This window comes from Dipodomys merriami, unplaced genomic scaffold (assembly GCF_024711535.1).
Source record: "Dipodomys merriami isolate MVZ:Mamm:240054 unplaced genomic scaffold, mDipMer1.0.p SCAF_28, whole genome shotgun sequence".
NCBI lineage: Eukaryota > Metazoa > Chordata > Mammalia > Rodentia > Heteromyidae > Dipodomys > Dipodomys merriami.
This window is the reverse complement of record NW_027204270.1, coordinates 14760315-14778560: the sequence shown is the minus strand read 5'-3', so window position 1 is coordinate 14778560 and position 18246 is coordinate 14760315. Positions and strand designations below refer to the sequence as shown.

Below are 18246 nucleotides of genomic sequence, written 5' to 3'. Positions count from 1 at the left end.
ACAGGGCAGGGAGTATTGAAAAGAGACACTCTTGAAAAGAGACCTACCCAGTGAGCTCCATCTCTGCCCCACAGGGTGGGAAGATCCCCATTCGTTGGACAGCTCCAGAAGCCATCCAGTACCGGAAGTTCACCTCAGCCAGTGATGTGTGGAGCTATGGTATCGTCATGTGGGAAGTGATGTCCTATGGAGAGCGGCCCTACTGGGACATGACCAACCAGGATGTAAGTCTCCAAGGACCACCTGGATGAGGGAGGGGAAGACTGGGAATTCCTAGCCTTGTGTCAGTCACCGCCTGGGTATTGAGACTCTCCGGGTACTGAGGGCCTGGTTGCCAGGGCCACTCTCACCTGCGTGCTGACTGCTTCCAATGTCTGCTCAAGACCCTGCACTCTGCCGAGGGTAGGGAGTAGGGAAGCTGCCCATTCACCAATCAGCAAAACTTCAGGATTTGTGTCCCACAAGGGACACGATGAATGAATGAATGAGGCCTTGTCTGTCCTTGGGGTGTTTTAGCACTTGGGGGACAAGACAATTATTCATGGAGCCAGATGCAAGAACATTTACCAGAAGGCCTCCCCTGGAGAGGACAGGTGTCAAGCTCTGCAGTCATCAGTGCTAGCACAGGAGAGGCCAGATCAGCAAGGATGTCCTCACAGGCCGAACAGTAAGCAGTAGGACTTGGAGAATGCAGACCATCCAGATAGAAAAAACAGGCTGTGCAAAGGCCTAGAGCTAGGAGAATGAGAGGGTGAGTTGGGGAGAGAAAAGATGGTCAAAAAGGTTGGTGAAGTTCTGTTGCTCAGCCTTTATAACAAAATGCTGGAGATAAGTAACTTTTTAAAAAGGGAAGGTTTATTTTGACACATTGTTTTAGAGGAATCAGTCCATGGTTGGTTTAGGGGCTGGTGGCAAAACAATACCTCCTGGTGAGACTGTGGGGTGGAAAAGCCTGTGATGTAGGAATCTGCTTGCTTCTGTGGAGCTGAGAAGAAGGAAGAGGAAGGGGTGGGGCCCTTCTAGGCCACACCCCCAATGACATCACTGCCTCTCACTTTAAAGGACATGCCTCCAATGACCTCCGTTCCTTCCACTAGGCCCCACCTCCTAACGGCCTACTACTTCCCAGTAGACCATGGACAGGAGACCACATGGGGATTTCAGCTTCCAAACCATGTGGCAGGATCCGTGATGGGGGGTTTGAAAGTAACCTGATGGATTTTCACTCACAGGAGTGCAGACCTGAAAGGCTTAAGGAAGCTTCTTTTGTGTATGTGATGGTACAGGGTCTTGAACTCAGAGCCTCTCACTCCGGCTTAGCTTTTTTTGCTGAAGGCTGGTACTCTACCACAGCTCCACTTCTGCTTTTTGCTGGTTAACTGGAGATAAGAGTCTCGTGGGATTTCCTGCCTGGGCCTGGCTTCAAACTCAGATCCTTAGAGCTCCTGAGTAACTAGGATTGCAGTGTAGCTAGGATTACAGACATGAGCCACCAGCATCCACCTCAGCACAAGCTTTTTGAACAGGGAGGGTGACCAGAGGTCGCTTGTAGAAGATGGCTGCAGGGCAGATTGGAGAGAGGTATTTGTTCTCTTTTTCCTGATAGAAAAGTTGGTGCAGACTATGGGAAGGGGGCACCAGCCAGGCTCCGAGTTGTGTTGTGGGGCCTAAGCAGTGTGAGTGACTTTTTCCTGGAGCTGTGAATGGCACTGAAATCAAGAATATAACACTCTGGAAGTGGCGCTGTTGCTCAGGTGGTAGAGCACTTGCCTTGAGCTGAAGAGCTCAGGGACATGCACCCAGGCCCAGAGTTCAAGCCCAGGACTGACAAAAACATAAAAAATAAAGAAAGAAAGAATGCTTAATTTGGGGGCTGGGAAGGTGGCTCAGTGGTAGAGTGCTTGCCCTGGGTTCGATTCCTCAGCACCACATAAGCAAAAAAAAAAAACGCAAGTGGCACTGTGGTTCAAGTGGTAGGGCACTAGCCTTGAGCTAAAGAGCTGAGGGACAGCATCCAGGCCCAGAGTTCAGCCCCCATGACCGACCAAAAACAAAAAACAAAAAGAATATAACGCTCTGGGGTCAATCCCGGAGCAGAGAAAAGTGATTTTGGACTGTCAGAGCAAGGAGAGGACTTACAGAAAGGGGAGAGGGAGGAGCTAATGAGCACAACAGGGTGGGCCTGGCAGAGGGTGGGAAGAGGTCACCTGGATTTCTGGAGGTTGGTCATGGGTGAAGCAGGGACCCCCTGCAATGCTCTAGGACCAGATGGGCCTGGCGGGTGCAGTGCCACTCTGCTCCTGTGTTATCCCCAGGTGATCAATGCCATGGAGCAGGACTACAGGCTACCTCCACCCATGGACTGTCCCAGCGCCCTACACCAGCTCATGCTGGACTGCTGGCAGAAGGACCGCAACCACCGGCCCAAGTTTGGCCAGATTGTCAACACACTAGACAAGATGATCCGAAACCCCAACAGCCTCAAAGCCATGGCGCCTCTCTCCTCTGGGTATGGCTGCTCTGGCCCCGCCCCCTCTCCCAGCCCACTCTCACCCTGGCCACGCCCCTCACCTGGAGGCCCTGCCCTTGTTTCTGAGCTCCTCCCCTTTCTTGGCCCCACCCCTCTCCATCTTCCCTAGTAAGTGCTCTCACCACAATCACCACTGCCCCACAACTTTAGGCAGGTTCTTCTCAACACTGCTTGGGGCTGAGGATGGGTGTTGGCTGGGTATCTACAGGGGCGCAGGGTTTTGCAGACAGTCCAGAGAAGAGGACACAAAGCCGAGCTAACCCCTCTTTCAGCATGGCCGGAGAGAATGGCTTTTAAGAAAGCTTAGCAAAGGATCCAGAATCTAGCCATCACTGTTTCTTTCCTAGCTGCCCTCTACACCCTCCCAATACAGACACAGCCACACACATGAACTCCTGCACATGCACACCTGGCACACAGAGGTACAAATGCCCGTGCTTGCTCTCACACCCAGACCCGGGACCTGGGTCTCAGGCACTCACACCTAAACACATCCTCAAGCATTCGTAGGCACACACTGCCATTCACAACTATGCACACACACACACACACACACACACACACACACACACACACACACACACACACGACACCCCTCCCTTCAGTTTAGTGTCAGTGCCAGAGACAGGCTCAGCCCCAGAGTGTTGGTTCAAGGGCCCTGGGGCTTCCCTCCTCCCAAGGCATCTTCCATCAGCTAGGCCTGCTCACCATTGCCTTTCTGCCCCATGCCTCCCAGCTGCTGGCCCTGTGCTCACTTACTGTCCCACAGTCCCACAGGATACCCAAGGGGCATCTAACCAGGCATTCTCAGGATCCAGGACTGGCCGTATGAAGAGGCTCCTTGGACCAAAATCCTTCCTTCACCAGTGTCTTGTCACCATAAGATGTTGTTTACCTTCTTTACCTGGTGTGCCTTGCCATGACCCAAGACCCCATGACCCTATGACCCTGCCTGGGCCACTCATCTTTTTCCCTCCTAACAGTCACTACACTCCTTGCCAGCCAGAACATAGCTCCCATTAGCTCCAAGCTCTGCCTGGATCTGGAGGGTGTGTGGTCCACAGCACACAGCAGGTCCGGGAAGGGTAGAGACTGGCATTGGGAGAGGAAGCGGTGAAGTCATCTCCATTAATCCTGCCCAGTCCGTCCTCCTGCAAACAGGAAGCATGGGGATGTGTCCCTGCCTCCCTTCTACAGTCCCTGACTTTCCAGGTCACCCCAGCTTTGAATCCCAAACACAGATTCATTCACTCTCCCACACTCAGCATACTCATGCACACTTCCATAAGCTCAAACTCAAGTCCACACTCACACAGAAATATGCACATGCGCACACGCGTGGTCCTACCTTTCTGCTCCCTGCAAGTGTGGGCCCTGACCATCCCTGTCGCCTCTCCCAACCCCAGCATCAACCTGCCACTGCTGGACCGCACGATCCCCGACTACACCAGCTTTAACACGGTGGACGAGTGGCTGGAGGCCATCAAGATGGGGCAGTACAAGGAGAGCTTCGCCAACGCCGGCTTCACCTCCTTTGATGTGGTGTCTCAGATGCTGATGGAGTAAGTGCCCAGCTGCCTCGATCCCCCGCCACGGGGACACGCACGCCCCCATCCCGCCCCCCGAGGACTCTGGAGGGGGAGGAGTAGACTGTGTGCCTGCAGGGATATGGGGAGAAAGACACAAGATGCCTTTGGGGTTATATACAGGTCTGTATCCAGACCTACCTCCCATCTCCTGGCTGTAGGCCGATCACGGCGTCCCCTCAGCCTCAGATTCCTCATCTGTAAACCGGGGTGAAGGGGGAGCTAAGTCAATGCACATTTCTCCCCCTTATTCTCAGCATGAGGTCCTCTGCCAGGAAAGCCAGGCAGCTAGCTCCTACCCAGCCCAGAGCCTCCTCGAGCCCCGCCCCTCATATTTCCCAACATACGTGTTTCTCTCCCAAAGGGACATTCTTCGGGTCGGGGTCACCCTGGCCGGCCACCAGAAAAAAATCCTGAACAGTATCCAGGTGATGCGGGCACAGATGAACCAGATCCAGTCTGTAGAGGTTTGACCTTCACCTGCCGCGGCTCGCTTCTTCCTCCGGGCCATCCCCTCTGACCCCTCCCCCTCAGGCTGGCCGGGCCCTCCTGGTGCTCCGTCCACCGCAGGCTCCGCCACCTGCCAGGAGGCCATGGGCAGCAGGAAGAACCATGCAGGACTCCAGCCTCGAGACATCATCAAGACCACGTGCAACTCAATGATGGAATCAAAAGGGAACGGGGGATAAAGAAAGTAGACAGGGAGGGGGCGGGAAATACGAGGAATATTTTTAAAGAGGATTCTCATAAGGAAGGCGATGACGGTTCTTAAGGGGGGGGGCAAAAATAAGGGCTTAGGAGATCCCTGCGATTCGTCCACTGGGAGACCAAAAGCTGTTTCCCTCCGACTCCCTCTGGGAAGGGGGCCTGGCCAGAGCCAAGAACCACTTCTAGGAAAACAAATGTGAAGAGAAGGGAGGGGCTGTCCCTCCTGTCCTCACACTCCAACTGGAGCCGCACTCATGGGGCTGCGCCCGAAGGAAGGGGCAAGCGAACAGGCAAGCCGCCCCGGAATCACTCTGGGAAAATCCATTCCAGCTGCCACTGGGCAAATGCAGATCTTCTGTCTTTGGAGAGTATTTTAGAAGCTCCAATAAGAAAGATCGTTGCCGCTGTCAGTTCGTGGGGCTGCGAAAGGAGCTGTTGTCCTCCCGGGTCAGGGAGCGCCGGCACACCAGACAGGCTAGCTTTCCTGAGGGTGGCTGCCCAGGGCTGCAGCTCCCCCAGGACCCTACCCCAGCCGGGACGCCTGCTCCCACCAGCCCCGCCTCAAGAAAACGATGCTACAGTGGTGGTCAGCAGCCTCGACTGCCACTGAGAACGGTTGATCTTGCATCTGGGTTTGTTTACAGCGATTTGTGGACTGGGGGGGAGGGGAGCGTATTTTGGTGAGGGGTGGTTTTGTTCTGGGGGGTTTGTTGGGGATTTTTTTTTAAACAACAATGAAATGACACTTTGACATTTCCTACCTTTCGAGGAACTTGATCCTTCTCCAGGAAGAAGGTGCTTTCTGCTTACTGACTTAGGCAATACACCAAGGGCGAGATTTTATATGCACATTTCTGGGGATTTTATACGGTTTTCACGGACACCCTTCCGTCCTCTCACCTACTGGGCCCCACCAAAGCCAGTGCCACTGTCACAGGGCCACGTGGGCCATCCAGTGGGATTGGAGGGGAAGGGGACATGCCACAGTGGAAGATCAATCCACCTAGAACTGGTTGTGAAAGGATGGAGGCAGCGGAAGTTCTTGCCCTCTCCCCTCCTCTCCCCGCCCCCCCCAGCCCCCGCCCCCCCCCCAGCCCAGCTCTACCCGGTACTTGCCAGGCATACAGGCCCATTCAAGGCTCCTGAGCACCTGCAGATGGCCAAACTCAGTCTCACCCTTGGGAGCCTGGGCTGCCCAGGGTGCCAGGACTCCGATCATTCACTGTGATACCCCAGCCCTCCAGGAGGTGCCCTGGGAGATAACTGGCAGGTACGCACCCCCTGGGGAGAGAGCACATGAGTCTTTCCTTCCTTCTCTCCCCCAGGCCTTTGCTCAGGTCTGAAGGTCTTGGCCACAGGGAGCCCTTTCTCCAAGGGGTCTGGCCACAGACTATCCTGCGAGCAAACACCTGAGTGGAGTGGTAAGCTAGTGAACCGAATGGGAATCAGTGCTCTAGTTACAGATGACCCGTGTTCTCTGTAAACTACAAGAGGAGTGCCAAGTGACTACTAATGTTCTTCCAAGGGGACCTATGCGCCTCGTGGTTCTTACAAAGCCTGGGGCTGAGCAAACATACAGAGGACATAAAAGCCGCCATGTGGCCTTTTCTGGCTCTGGCTTGGCTAAAGCACAGGAAGCAAGGAAAATGCATTGGCAGTGGCTTAGAGCTCGGCCTCCAGCACGCTGGGAGCCAGGGTGAGCCACAGCAGGTACATCAGGAAGAAGGGACGGACAGGGTGTTCTTGGGAATTCGGGGTGTCAGGTGAGCTGTGATAGGGCGGACTGTCATCATGGGGTAGGAGCCACAGGTACAACTGCCAGGCCGGTGCTGAGTTCCTCTTGTGCAGCTGGGTCCCTGGTCCATTAAGATCTGAATTCTTTGTGTGGCAGGAAGTGTCTGTGCCTTGGGTATCAAGTCTGGCTGAAGATAGGGAACCAGGGTTGTACTTCTCTAAGAGCTGTTCTTTGTTCACACAGCTAGTTTGAGGGTCCTGCCCAATGGGAAAGATGGGGGCCATAGGACCCCAACCAAAGGCCCCGAAGACAGAGCGCATGCGGCACAAACCAGACTACTGTCTGACCCTCACCTGTTCCTGGAAGGGAAGGAGAAGGGGGCGCCTAGGGGGACCACAGAGTGAACCACAGAGAAAGCACTGGCAAGTTTCCCACAAAACTGGCCGGCAATGGCCTGCCATCGCTTTGTGCCTGCAAAGATCCCCAGCACGAGTGGCAGCTGTCCCCACATACAAGGTCACCTTCTGGCGAGAGCTGCCCTGATGCTCCCTAGATTAACTGTCTCCCCTTCCCACCCCCGGCTTCCAGGCTCCATAAGGGGCTGGCAATTGGTGTTTCCGTCAGATGGCTTCCTGTCCTAAGCCGCAAGGCTGGCGTCTGCTAGCCAGCCTGCCCGGCCCCCACATGCCTGCTCCTAAAGGATGGGTGCTACCCAGACCCTCTGTCTCTTTTTCAGGTTATCATTCAAATATCACAATTGCCTGTCCCACTCACGTCCCCATGCTGGGACAGTCCCTCCATGTTCCAGCAGGGAATGGCAGGCCCCATTGCCCATTCTCCTGGGCACACAGCTTGGAACTGCCCGCTGCCTGGTTACTAATCCTTTCCTGGCTCAACCTCTCCAAGTGCCAGCCCCCACCTGCCCGGAGTGTGAGGAGCTTCCGCTGCTCTGTGCACACTGGCTTCTTGAGGAAAGAAAGCTAACTTGTGCACGGGGAGGGGGGCACAGGGCACCGTGGAAATGGGGCCAGCTGGCAGGGCTGCCCAGGCTCCGCCCTAACCCTGCTGTTGGGGGAGGGGTGGAGGGCTTCCTCAATGGCTCTTTAGTAGAAATTCACCAGCAGCTTTTTTTTCTGGGGATGATATTTAAAATATCTACGTCCTGATCAGAGGCAGTGATGGTCTCAGTCAGTGCTTGGGCCCCAGGCCTCTTGAGCAGGGGTGATGGTGCCAGGAGCTCTGGGGAACGAAGGAGACAGACTCAGGTCAGAGGTTCTGAACTAACCAGAGATGCCTCAAGCTCAGATGGTATCAGCCAGACTCCCCCAGTCATTCTCAGTGAGTGGGGGGCTCTCCAGCACCCCCTTGTGGGCAGTGGCTAGCCACGTGGCCCTTACCCATCAGAGGCTCACCCCCAGCAAGCTGCCCAGCTTGTCCCCAGACCTGGCTGAAGCACAGGAAGGACTCAGATGGCCTCTGACCACCACCTGCCCGGGAGAAGAATGTCAATGCATTCAAAGGACAGGGTGACACGTGATGCATCCTGACCCCAGGGGACAGCCTGCTCCGTCACTAATGGGAGATGAGGATCCAGTCATATACTGCCCCGCACTGAGCCTCAGTTCCCCCGCAGGTGAGCCAGGCCTGCAAGACATATTATTCACTTCAGACTTGTGACCGAGGTCCTTTCCCCACCATCCATAAGAGAGAAATTGAGGCACAGATGGGTGATGGCTTACTCAGGATTATACTTATGGTCAAGGCAGGGCCAGGAGCCCGGCAATGGTCAGTTAGATGGTAGGAGGTACTTAGTCTTTGCTGCTGGCTGATAAGGGAAGGAAAGCTAGATGGACTGGAACTATCAGGGAAGGCTTCCTGGGATAGGCCATCTTGAAAATGACAGAAGCCAGGGAAAAGGTCATTTCAAGATGCAGCAGCCAGTAGAGTCCAACACAGATGGATGGGGAGGGCTGAGGAAGGGGAGGTCGAGGCAGTTGGTATGTTATGTGATGGCTTGGCTACAGGGACTGTTGAGCAGAGAGTAGCAGTGTCCTGCATTATAGGAAACAGCCAGTCAGCCCTAAGATGGACAGGATGCATCCTAGCCACCCATCCCAGCTGAGCGCCTGGCACAGCCCCCACGATGCCAGCAGAACACAAGCCCTGCTGTCCCCTTTCCCTCCAGAGCCACACTGCTGCCTGGAACAGCAGGGTGGGACTCTGCGCTGCCTGCTTCTCAAGGCACCAAGAGCTGAGCCTGGGGCATGTGTAGTTGTATAGGGAGACAAGAAATACTGCACAAGAAAGCCCCATTGCTTTGGCCTTGGACAGAGTTAGGAGTCTGGGACCCTGTCCCACTTTTGGGAGCCCTGATACACTGTGTGTGCTGTACATGCCTGTACACACACACCACCAGCTGGCCTTGACACAAATCCTGGCTTCAGGCAAGGTGGACAATCTCAGCCTTGGCCCTGAGGCTGGTCAGCTTCCCTCTCAGGGAGACCAGAAGAAAAAGTACTTGGCATGTCTCTTCTATCACAGAAGAGAGAAGTGGGCGAGGCACCGCGAGGATGCTGGTCTCTATGGCAGAAGCCCCAGATCTGCAATAACACTTGCTGCATACCAGGTGCTGAAATCTTTCTCCCCTACTTAACAAGTGGGGAAACTGATTCCCAAAGGTGACTCCCACCAGCCAGGATTCCTGGAAATGTTTGCCAGGCACCTGGACCAACATCTTCCAGCAATTTATTGACTAACTGAAGAGAAGGCCTGGCCTAGTCAGGGGCTAGGAAGAAGCCGGACATCATCCGATGACATACATTAGGACCCTTAGGTACAGCGGGTAGGGCTGCTCCTCGGGAATGTGTTCAGACTGAGCTAAGATTTCAGGAAAATTAGAAAGAACCCCCCCCCCATACCACATACCCACAGTCTATCTGAGTTTAGCTTCACAGCAAGAAGACTGTCTCAGAAAGCTGATCCAGCAAGAAGTAGAAATTTAATCCTTCAGAGAGGTGCAGCCCACCCTGTGGAGACCCCACACAACCCCCTACACTGCGGTCCAGAACAGCTCACTCCCCACCTGGCCAGCTGGGCCAGGCAAAGGCAGGGTAATTTTTACCTGGACCTGGAGCTTCAGATACCACCCCCCCCCCAACACACACACACACCCTGAATACCCAGAATGACATGGCTCCTCTGACAGAGCCAAGGCCCCTATGGCTTCTTGCTCCTGTGGAAAGAGGGGCCTCTAAGCGTGGGTGGGGGGAGGAGGCAGGAGGAGGAGGCCAGGGTGTAGAGCATACTCTGCAGACCACCGCCCCCCCAGGCCTGAACAAAGAATTCTAACATTGCACAGGTGAAAGATGCCAAGGTTCTTATGTTGTAAACCCCTCTAAGATCCAGTAGGAGAATCCCATGTTTTTAAGATTCTGTCACTAGATGATTGTATGCTGCTATTCTTGACATTTCTTGCCCCAGCAGTAAAGAAGCACAAAAGGGAGAGAGAGGAAATGAAGAGGGGGGGGGGGGAGCTAAAAGCAATTCCTAGGAACAGAAGCTCTGTTCTTGGAGCCTGGGTTGGAGGTGGGCCTTTGGTGAGGGCAGACAATCCTTGTCTGGAGTGAGATGGGACCCTCTCCTGACAGAAGCCAAGCAGCCCTTACAGGACAAGACAGGATGGCCACCCCAGGCTACAGCTGGCTGGGAGCTCCAGCAGCCCAGCTAAGGGACCAAGGAGGGGAGGGTGTCTGGGGCATAGAATGTCCCACTCCGGATAGGAAGCTGAGGGCCAGGGCTCCCTCTAGAGAGCTCTGCTGGGGCACATTCCCTAAGCTCACATTTCCTACAACCCCAAAGCCAGATTCGTTCCAGATACTCAGGACACAGCTCCCGTGGCCCCTCAGGCCTGCCCCACTCACTGCCCAGAAGGGCAGGGGCCAGCCCAGGGAGGGGCTGTGGAATGGCCCAGAGCTTGGCAGTCATCTGGCTGTTCTCTCATAGGTAGAGGGCACTGTCTGGGGCCTCTGACTCAGGGTGGGCCTGGCAGGGACCCTCCCTCACAACCAGAAAGGCGCAATGACTAGTTGTTCATTAACCATAGCTGCTATGTGTGGGCAGCAGTGAGCCAGGAGCCTTGCTTCACATCTGTGTGCAGTATCTTGCTGAGTCCACATGTTTCCATGAGAAAAGTGTCCCTGGGTCACACTTCACACTGGGTGCTCGGGCCACACGTCCAGCAGGCAGCCTCTGACCCGGGACCTGCCCCGTGTGCCAGTCACCACGCTATGCTGCTACCCGTGGTCTCCACTTTGCCCTTCACCACTGTCTCCCTTTGCCTGGCAGATCCCAGACCCCTCCCAAGGTGTCCCCAAACCTGAGCTTTCCACCAGGGGGCCAGGCTGTGTGGCGGGATTTCACAGAGCTCTGTGTCTTGTGGTCACCAATGTAGGGGGTTCCTGACCATGTTGGGGTGCTGGGGAGCAGTGTGGAGGGGCCTCCGGCCATGGTCACCCGGGCTCCTCCAGACCTCTCTGGGTGACCCAGGACACCTCACCAGCTGCACCCATCTGCACCCTGATCTTGGTACTCAATGCCTTTGTAGGAGGGTTTTTAGCAGAACCTTTTTTTTCCAAAATAAATGTGAATTGTAAAAACGAACCATTGGACTTGGTGTTTTCTTCTCTCAGAGGCTGTCCAGTGAGCAAGGGGGGAGCACCCACAATCTGGAGTGGGGTTCCAACCCATCACTCTAAACACTAGTACCAGGGCCGGGGTTGGGGAGTTGGCCTGGGCTGGGGTGAACATGAAATGGGAGCAGATATCCTCTGCTAAAGCATCGCTCCTGGGCCAGGGAGTCCAGCGCATGTCACGTGCTCAGTCTCCTTCCCACGGGAAAGGATAAAGGAAACTCATGGGAGGAGGGCTTCGTTGGGCAGGAAGCCCAAGGTAGCAGATCCCAATGCCTGTTGTTCTTCTGCAAAAAGGATTGGGGGTTGGGTCTCAGGTTCAAATGCAGGTGGCAGATTCTAGACTAATGCAAGGTGATCAGAATCAGTCATCCCTTCCTCCCCCCTGCCTTTTTTTTTTTACTGCTACCAGGGTTTGGACTCCAGGCTTTGAACTCTTGCTTAGTATGTTTGCTCTGCTGGCATTCTACCATACCTCCAGCCCTGCTTTTCGCTGGTTATTTTGCAGAGAGAATTGCATCAACTTTTCTGTCCAGGCTAGCTTTGAACTATGAGCCTCAGGATCCCAAGCTTTTGAATAGATAGGATTACAGGTGTGAATCACTGGTGTCCAGTTTTTGAACCCAATGTTAAAAAAAAAAGTGTTTAGCACTTTTTAAGTGGGAACCATGCAGTGCCCAAGCCTAGAGTTCAAGCCCCATGACCGACAAAAACAAAAACAAAAAATCTTATCCATTACAGGCACTATTGGCTCATACCTGCAATCCTAGCTACTTGGGAGGCTGAGATCTGAGGATCCTGGTTCAAAACCAGTGAGGCAGAAAAGTCTATGAGACTCTTATCTCCAATTAACTGCCAGAAAACTGTAAGTGGCCGGCCCTGTGGCTCAAAGTGGCAGAGCGCTGGCCTTGAGGGAGAGAGTTCAGGGACAGTGCCTGGGCCCTGAGTTTAAGCCCCATGACCAACAAAAACAAACAAAAATAGAGGCTTCTTTGAATATTTCTGAGCCATGGCTGATCAAAGGTGACTGAGGAACAGCAAAAGGGCTAGGGTGGCCATGGCAGAAAGAATAAAGGAGAGACTGGGAAGAACTGGAGTCCTGTGTGGGCAATGATAAGAATGCACACTCAAAGCTCATGATGTGTTTAAAGCTCAAGTGCCGTGATGTGCCTTTCCAAGGCTCCCTCTGATTGTCACCTAGAACACGAGTTTGGATGAGTCAGGCTGGGTCTTCCAGAGAAATGGAACTGGCAGGATGTATATTAAGGGGTTTATTTCTAAGGATTTAGTGGTTCAACTGGCAAATCTATAACAGGTTGGAGAGATGGGCAGGCTGGAGACTCCCACAGGGGTGGGTGCTGAAGTAAGTCCACAAGTAGAATTTCTTCTCCTTCAGGGAGACCTTAATTTTACTTTTAAGATCTTTCACTGATTAAATGAGGCCCTCCCAGATTACAGAGGATAATCTCCTCGACTTGAAGTCTGTGGGTTGTAGCTGTTAATCAGATCTACAAGATACTTGGATTAATGCAGCTTGACCAGCCAAGTGGACAAAAAAGATGGCCCATCACCCAGGGTGAGAGTGGAATCTGGGAGACATGGTTACTGTTAACAGCCCCGGAGGAAGGCCACAGTGACTGTGGGTGAAGCCGCTGGAGTGGGAGGAGGGAGAAGCAATGGGGCCTTGGATATAGTGGAAGGAAAAACTACAATTCGCTGATGGATGGGTGGATAAGTGGATGATGGATGATGGATGGATGGATGAAGGTGGATAAACGGATCTGACATGGAGAGGGCTACCCAAGGTTTTAGCCTGAACAGGAAAGGAGGTGCTGTCCTTCTTGAAATGGGGTGGACCACAGGAGGGGTGTGCTGGGGGTACATGGAGAAGTCCACCTTTGACATGGTAGAGAGATGACTAAGCATCAAGTAGGCAGCCAGGTGAATGAAGCTGGAGTTAGGGGAACCAGTAGGGCAGAAATAACAATGTGGCTGGGCACCGGCTGAAATCCTTGCTACTCAGGACACAGAGATCTGGAGATCAAAGTTCGAAGCCAGCCTGGGCAAAAAAGTCGAGGAGTCTCCTATCTCCAATAAACTACTCAGAAGAATGTGGAAGTGGCACTGTGGCTGAAGAGGTAGAGCACTAGCCTTGAGGGAAAAAAAAAAAAAAAAAAGCTCAGGGACAGTACCCAGGCCCTGGGTTCAAGCCCCAGGACCGACACCAAAAAGGAAATAACAATGTGGAAAGTAAAGCTTTGGCCAGGGGAGTCTGGGGAAGCCAGAGAGGGACAACAGAGCTGAGAGAGCATGCAAGACTGAGCTGGGTAAGGAGCATGAAGCCAATGTGATGAGGAGGTGGCGGATGATGTGGTATCTAAGGGAGGTGAAGGCTGTTGGACCGAGGCTCATGGAAGTGGAATACAGGAGTAGAGGTTGATAGGATCCTTAAACCTCAGGTAACTGAGGAACTTGAGCATGTTAAAGGCAAAGGAATGGCCACAGGGTTGGACAGCTAGCAGGGAGAGAGGTCAGTGACACCACCTTCCCACGAGGTTTTGCAAACATCAGGAATTAGGATCAAGGTCATGTTGGAAGCCATGACCGCAGGCTAGGAGTTGAAATCTTTAAGTGGTGAGTAGAAGGCTGCCCTGGTTGGACTGGGGCCTGTAGAAGACGAACAAGGAGGGGAGTGGGAGGAGTACACATGGGGAGATGATAACAGACTCTCCAGGCCTTCGGGGTTGTATCAGAGCGCAGAGCCTGGCACAGTGCGGGGCTCAGGAAGCCATGTTCCCTTACCAATCCCCCCAACCCGCCTCTACCCCAGGGCCCTGTCCTCTGAGGGCAGTGCCAGGACTGAAGGCTGAGCTGGGTTTTCCTTCTGTGGAGCCCCACTGCCTCCTGGGGGCTGAGGCCCATAACTGAGCCCCAGAGAGGAAGCCATAGGACCCAGGCTGCTGGGCCCAGTGGGTTTTTTGACTCCTTGCTCCTCTGGAGAGACCCAGGCCACCACACGAGGAGGCAGATTCAGAGTGTCAGACTGGAGATGGTTTTGACTAAGGAGCGTTCCACAAAAGCGATACTCATTCAGTCAAGACCATGCTTTGCGTGTTGATCTTTCCTCAGGCTAGCAACAGCAGCCAATGCTCTGGAAAAGCGGGTCAGGGGCGGTGAGCCCGGCCGTGTTCGTCACAGGCTCCGGAGGGGACACAAGCAGGCCTCCACAGCGTGCTGCGTTCCGCAGGTTAGGTATATCACATGTATTCTCAACTTAGGACATGTGGATCTTCTGGAGGGTTCCTCAGGGACACAGTCCCATTGCAAGTTGAGAGCATCTGTTCAGCAAGTAGACAGGAAGCAGAGAAAACAGCAGCCCTAGATAACGTTGTGTAATAATCCAGTAATACCACACCTCAGGCCCAGGCTGGAATGAAGGGCTAAGAAGTCTGGCTACCCAGCCAGCCTGCCCTGGGCTTTGAGGTGGCTCGGGAAGGGGGGAAGTGGTGGAGACTGCCAGCCCCGCCCCCCACACGTGACCGCTGAGTGCTCACAACCTTCCAGAGATGGCCTTCGCGGGTAGCTCCTGTTAGTTGACAGTGTCACTCATCAGGTTAAGTCCTCAGGGACACAGGTGTCCTCTCTCCTGCTTCAGGTAATAGTTTTCAAACTCTAGGAGTATATTCCCTCGATTTCTAGGACATTCACAGAAGAAAAGCTACACATAAAACACATCCCACCCCCCCACCCCTTTACTAGGACCAAACTGAGGGACTTGTGCATATTAAGCAGGCATTCCAGCACTTGAGCTATGCCTCCAGACCATTCATTTTTGTATTTGGTTTGTGAGACAGGGTCTTGCTAACTTTTCCAGAGCTGTCCTCCAACTCTTGATTCTCCTGTCTCTGCTTTCAGAGTAGCTGTGATTTCAGGAATGTTCCCAAGGTCTTGCTAACATTGTCAATGCTGGTCTCAAACTCTTGATTATCTTACTTCTAGGAGAACCAAGTAGCTGGGTTTATAGGTATGTGCCACCAAACATAACTCACAGAGATTCACTTTTTTTTTTTTGCCAGTCTCCCAGGACTGAGTTCAAGCCCCACTTGAACTCAGGACCTAGGACTGCTCAAGGCTAGTGCTCTACCCCTTGAGCCAAAGGCTACTTCCAGCTTTTTTGAGTAGTTTATTGGAGCTATGAGTCTCACAGGAACTTTTCCTCCCTCCCACCCTCCCTCCCCCACCCTCTCTCTGTTGTGGGGCCTGAACTCTGGGCCTGGTCTCTGTGCCTCAGCTCTTCCGCTCAAGGCTAGCACTCTACCACTTGAGCCACAGTGACACTTCCGGCCTTTTCTGCTTATGTGGTGCTGAGGAATTGAACCCAGGGCCTCATGCATGCAAGGTAAGCACTCTACCACTAAGCCACCTTCCCAGCCCCTCATGGAGATTTTTCTATCCAGGCTGCCTTCAAACTGGGATCCTCAGACCTCAGCTTCCTGAGTAGCTAGGATTATAGGCATGAGCTACTGGCACCCAGCAGAGATTCACTTTTAAATTTAATTTGCATCACTTTCATAGATTGAGACATTTGACCCAAAAAAAGGAAATAAATAAGATCCTAATGTGCAGCAACTGCCCTTTTTCCATGGTTGAAATAAAACTCTTGTCAAGGGAAGCCTTAGACATCAATGTCAGAGCCATGGGGTGGGAGAGGACCAAGTAAGAAATGTCAACACATATACAAATCTAAGCAGAACTGAAATCATACAAAGTATGTTCTCTGACCAGAGGGGAATCAAAGTGGAAATCAATAAAATAAAGACAACAGGAAAAAACAATCTCAACATTTGGAAACTAAGCAACATGCTTCTAAGAAAGCTATGAGGCTAAAGAAGAAGCCTGTAAATAAACATTTAACTTAATAGAAACAAAAATAAAGCACATTCATATTTATCAGATTCAGGGCTTAAAGCAGGGCTTTACATCTGGGATGTGGCTTAAGCTGTGGCTCAAGTGGTAGAGTGCTAGTCTTGAGCCAAAGAAGCTCAGGGGCCGTGCTCAAGCCCTGAGTTCAAGCCCCAGGTAAAAAAAAAACAAAAACAAAAAAAACAGAGTTCAAGGCCAGACTGGACTACATAGCAAGTGATAGAACTGATGCTCTGCCACTTGAGCCATACCTCCACCCCAGATGTAAATTCAAAAGATGTTAAAAGAGGGGCTGGGAAGGTGGCTCAGTGGTAGAATGCTTGCCTTGCATGCACAAGGCCCTGGGTTCGATTCCTCAGCACCACATAAGCAGAAAAAAGTGGTGCTGAAAGTGGTGCTGTGCTCGTGTGGTAGAGCACTAGCTTTGAGCTGAAGAGCTGAGGGACAGTGCCCAGGCCCAGAGTTCAGGCCCCATGACCAACCAAAAAAACAAAGACAAACAATGCTTGATAAGAAATGTACTCATTACCTTGCTTATGTAATTGTAACCCCTCTGTATGGTATTTTCACCATAAAAAGACTTATTAATAGAAAAAAAGATGTTAAAAGGATTAGATAAGCTATGAAATAGAACCTTTTGTTGTTGTTGATGATGACGATCATCATCATCCTGGGGCTTAAGCTCAGGGCCTAGGTTCTATCCCTGAGTTTTCTGGTCAAGGCTACGCTCTATCACTTTGAGCCAAAAAGCCACTTCCAGCTTTCTAGTTTTTCTGGGGATTGGAGATAAGTCTCATAGCTTTCCTGCCTGGCCTGGCTTCCAACTGCAATCTGAGGATCTCAGCCTCCTGAGTAACTAGGATTACAGACATGAGGCACTGGCACTCGGCATAAACAACCTTCAAAACCCAACTTTTTTTTTTTTTTTTTTTTTTGTCATGGGGCTTGAACTCTGGGCCTGGGTATTATCCCTCAGCTCTTCAGCTCAAGGCAAACACTCTACCACTTGAGCCACAGTGCCACTTCCAGTTTTCTGGTGGATAATTTGAGATAAGAGATTCACGGACTTTCCTGCCCAGGTTGGCTTTGAACCTTGATCCTCAGATCTCAACCTCCTGAGTAGCTAGGATTACAGGCGTGAGCCACTGGCGCCCAGCCCAACTTTTTTTTTTTTTTTAAGAATCCAACTGGGGGGCTTGGCAGGTGGCTCAATGGTAGAGTTCTTGCCTTGCATGCATGAAGCCCTGGGTTCGATTTCTCAGCACCACATAAACAGAAAAAGCCGGAAGTAGCCCTGTGGCTCAAGTGATAGAGCGCTAGCCTTGAGCTAAGGAGCTGAGGGACAGTGCCCAGACCCAGAGTTCAGGCCCATGACCGACCAAAAAAAGAAAAAAGAAAAAAAGAATCCAATTGGAAGATAGGCAAATAACATAGAGATTTCCCTGAAAAGGATATACAGATGGGGTAAAAAAAAAATTGTCAACATCATTAGCTATTAGTAAAATACAAATTAAAAGGACACATCTATTAAAGTAAAAAAAAAAAAGTTACAATACCAAAGGATGGCAAAAGGTGTAGAAAAAATAGGTCCTTCATACCTTGCTAGCTGGGAAATAAAATGGTGCAGCCATTGGGAACACAGCTGTGAAGTTTCTTGGAAAACTCAGTGTATAACTACCATTTGACTCCTCAGTTGCACTCCTGGGCATTTATCCCAGAGAAATCAAAACCAGTTCACATAAATAAATCCAGCAAACAAATGTTCATAACAACTTTAATTATAAGAGCCCCAAATTACAACCAATCCAGATGCCAGTCAACACATGAATGGTTACACAAATTGTGTTAAATCCATCCAGGGAACCACTTGCTACTTTGTTACAAAAAGAATCAAACTATTAATATTTGTAACAACTTTATATGACTCTAGAAAATTGCAAGGGAGGGTTGGGCAATAACTGACTTTGTTTATAGAATTTGTATTTGTGTGTGTGTGTACGTCTGCACTGGGAACAGGGCTTGAACTCAGGGCCCAGGTACTGTCCTTTAGTGTGTGTGTGTGTGTGTGTGTGTGTG

At 52.0% G+C, this 18246-nt stretch overlaps 1 protein-coding gene across 2 annotated transcripts in view; it reads left to right on the top strand.

Moving 5' to 3' along the window:
* The window catches only part of Ephb2 (EPH receptor B2), a 101186-nt gene extending 95702 nt beyond the window's left edge, over nucleotides 1-5484 (top strand). For both annotated transcript variants that reach the window (XM_070037673.1, XM_070037672.1), the window contains exons 12-15: nucleotides 75-224; nucleotides 2316-2509; nucleotides 3937-4092; nucleotides 4481-5484. In XM_070037673.1, the coding sequence (XP_069893774.1) occupies nucleotides 75-224; nucleotides 2316-2509; nucleotides 3937-4092; nucleotides 4481-4589 (609 nt within the window). In that variant the 3' untranslated portion in view covers nucleotides 4590-5484. The remainder of the gene's footprint in view (nucleotides 1-74; nucleotides 225-2315; nucleotides 2510-3936; nucleotides 4093-4480) is intronic.
* Nucleotides 5485-18246: the final 12762 nt, after the last annotated feature.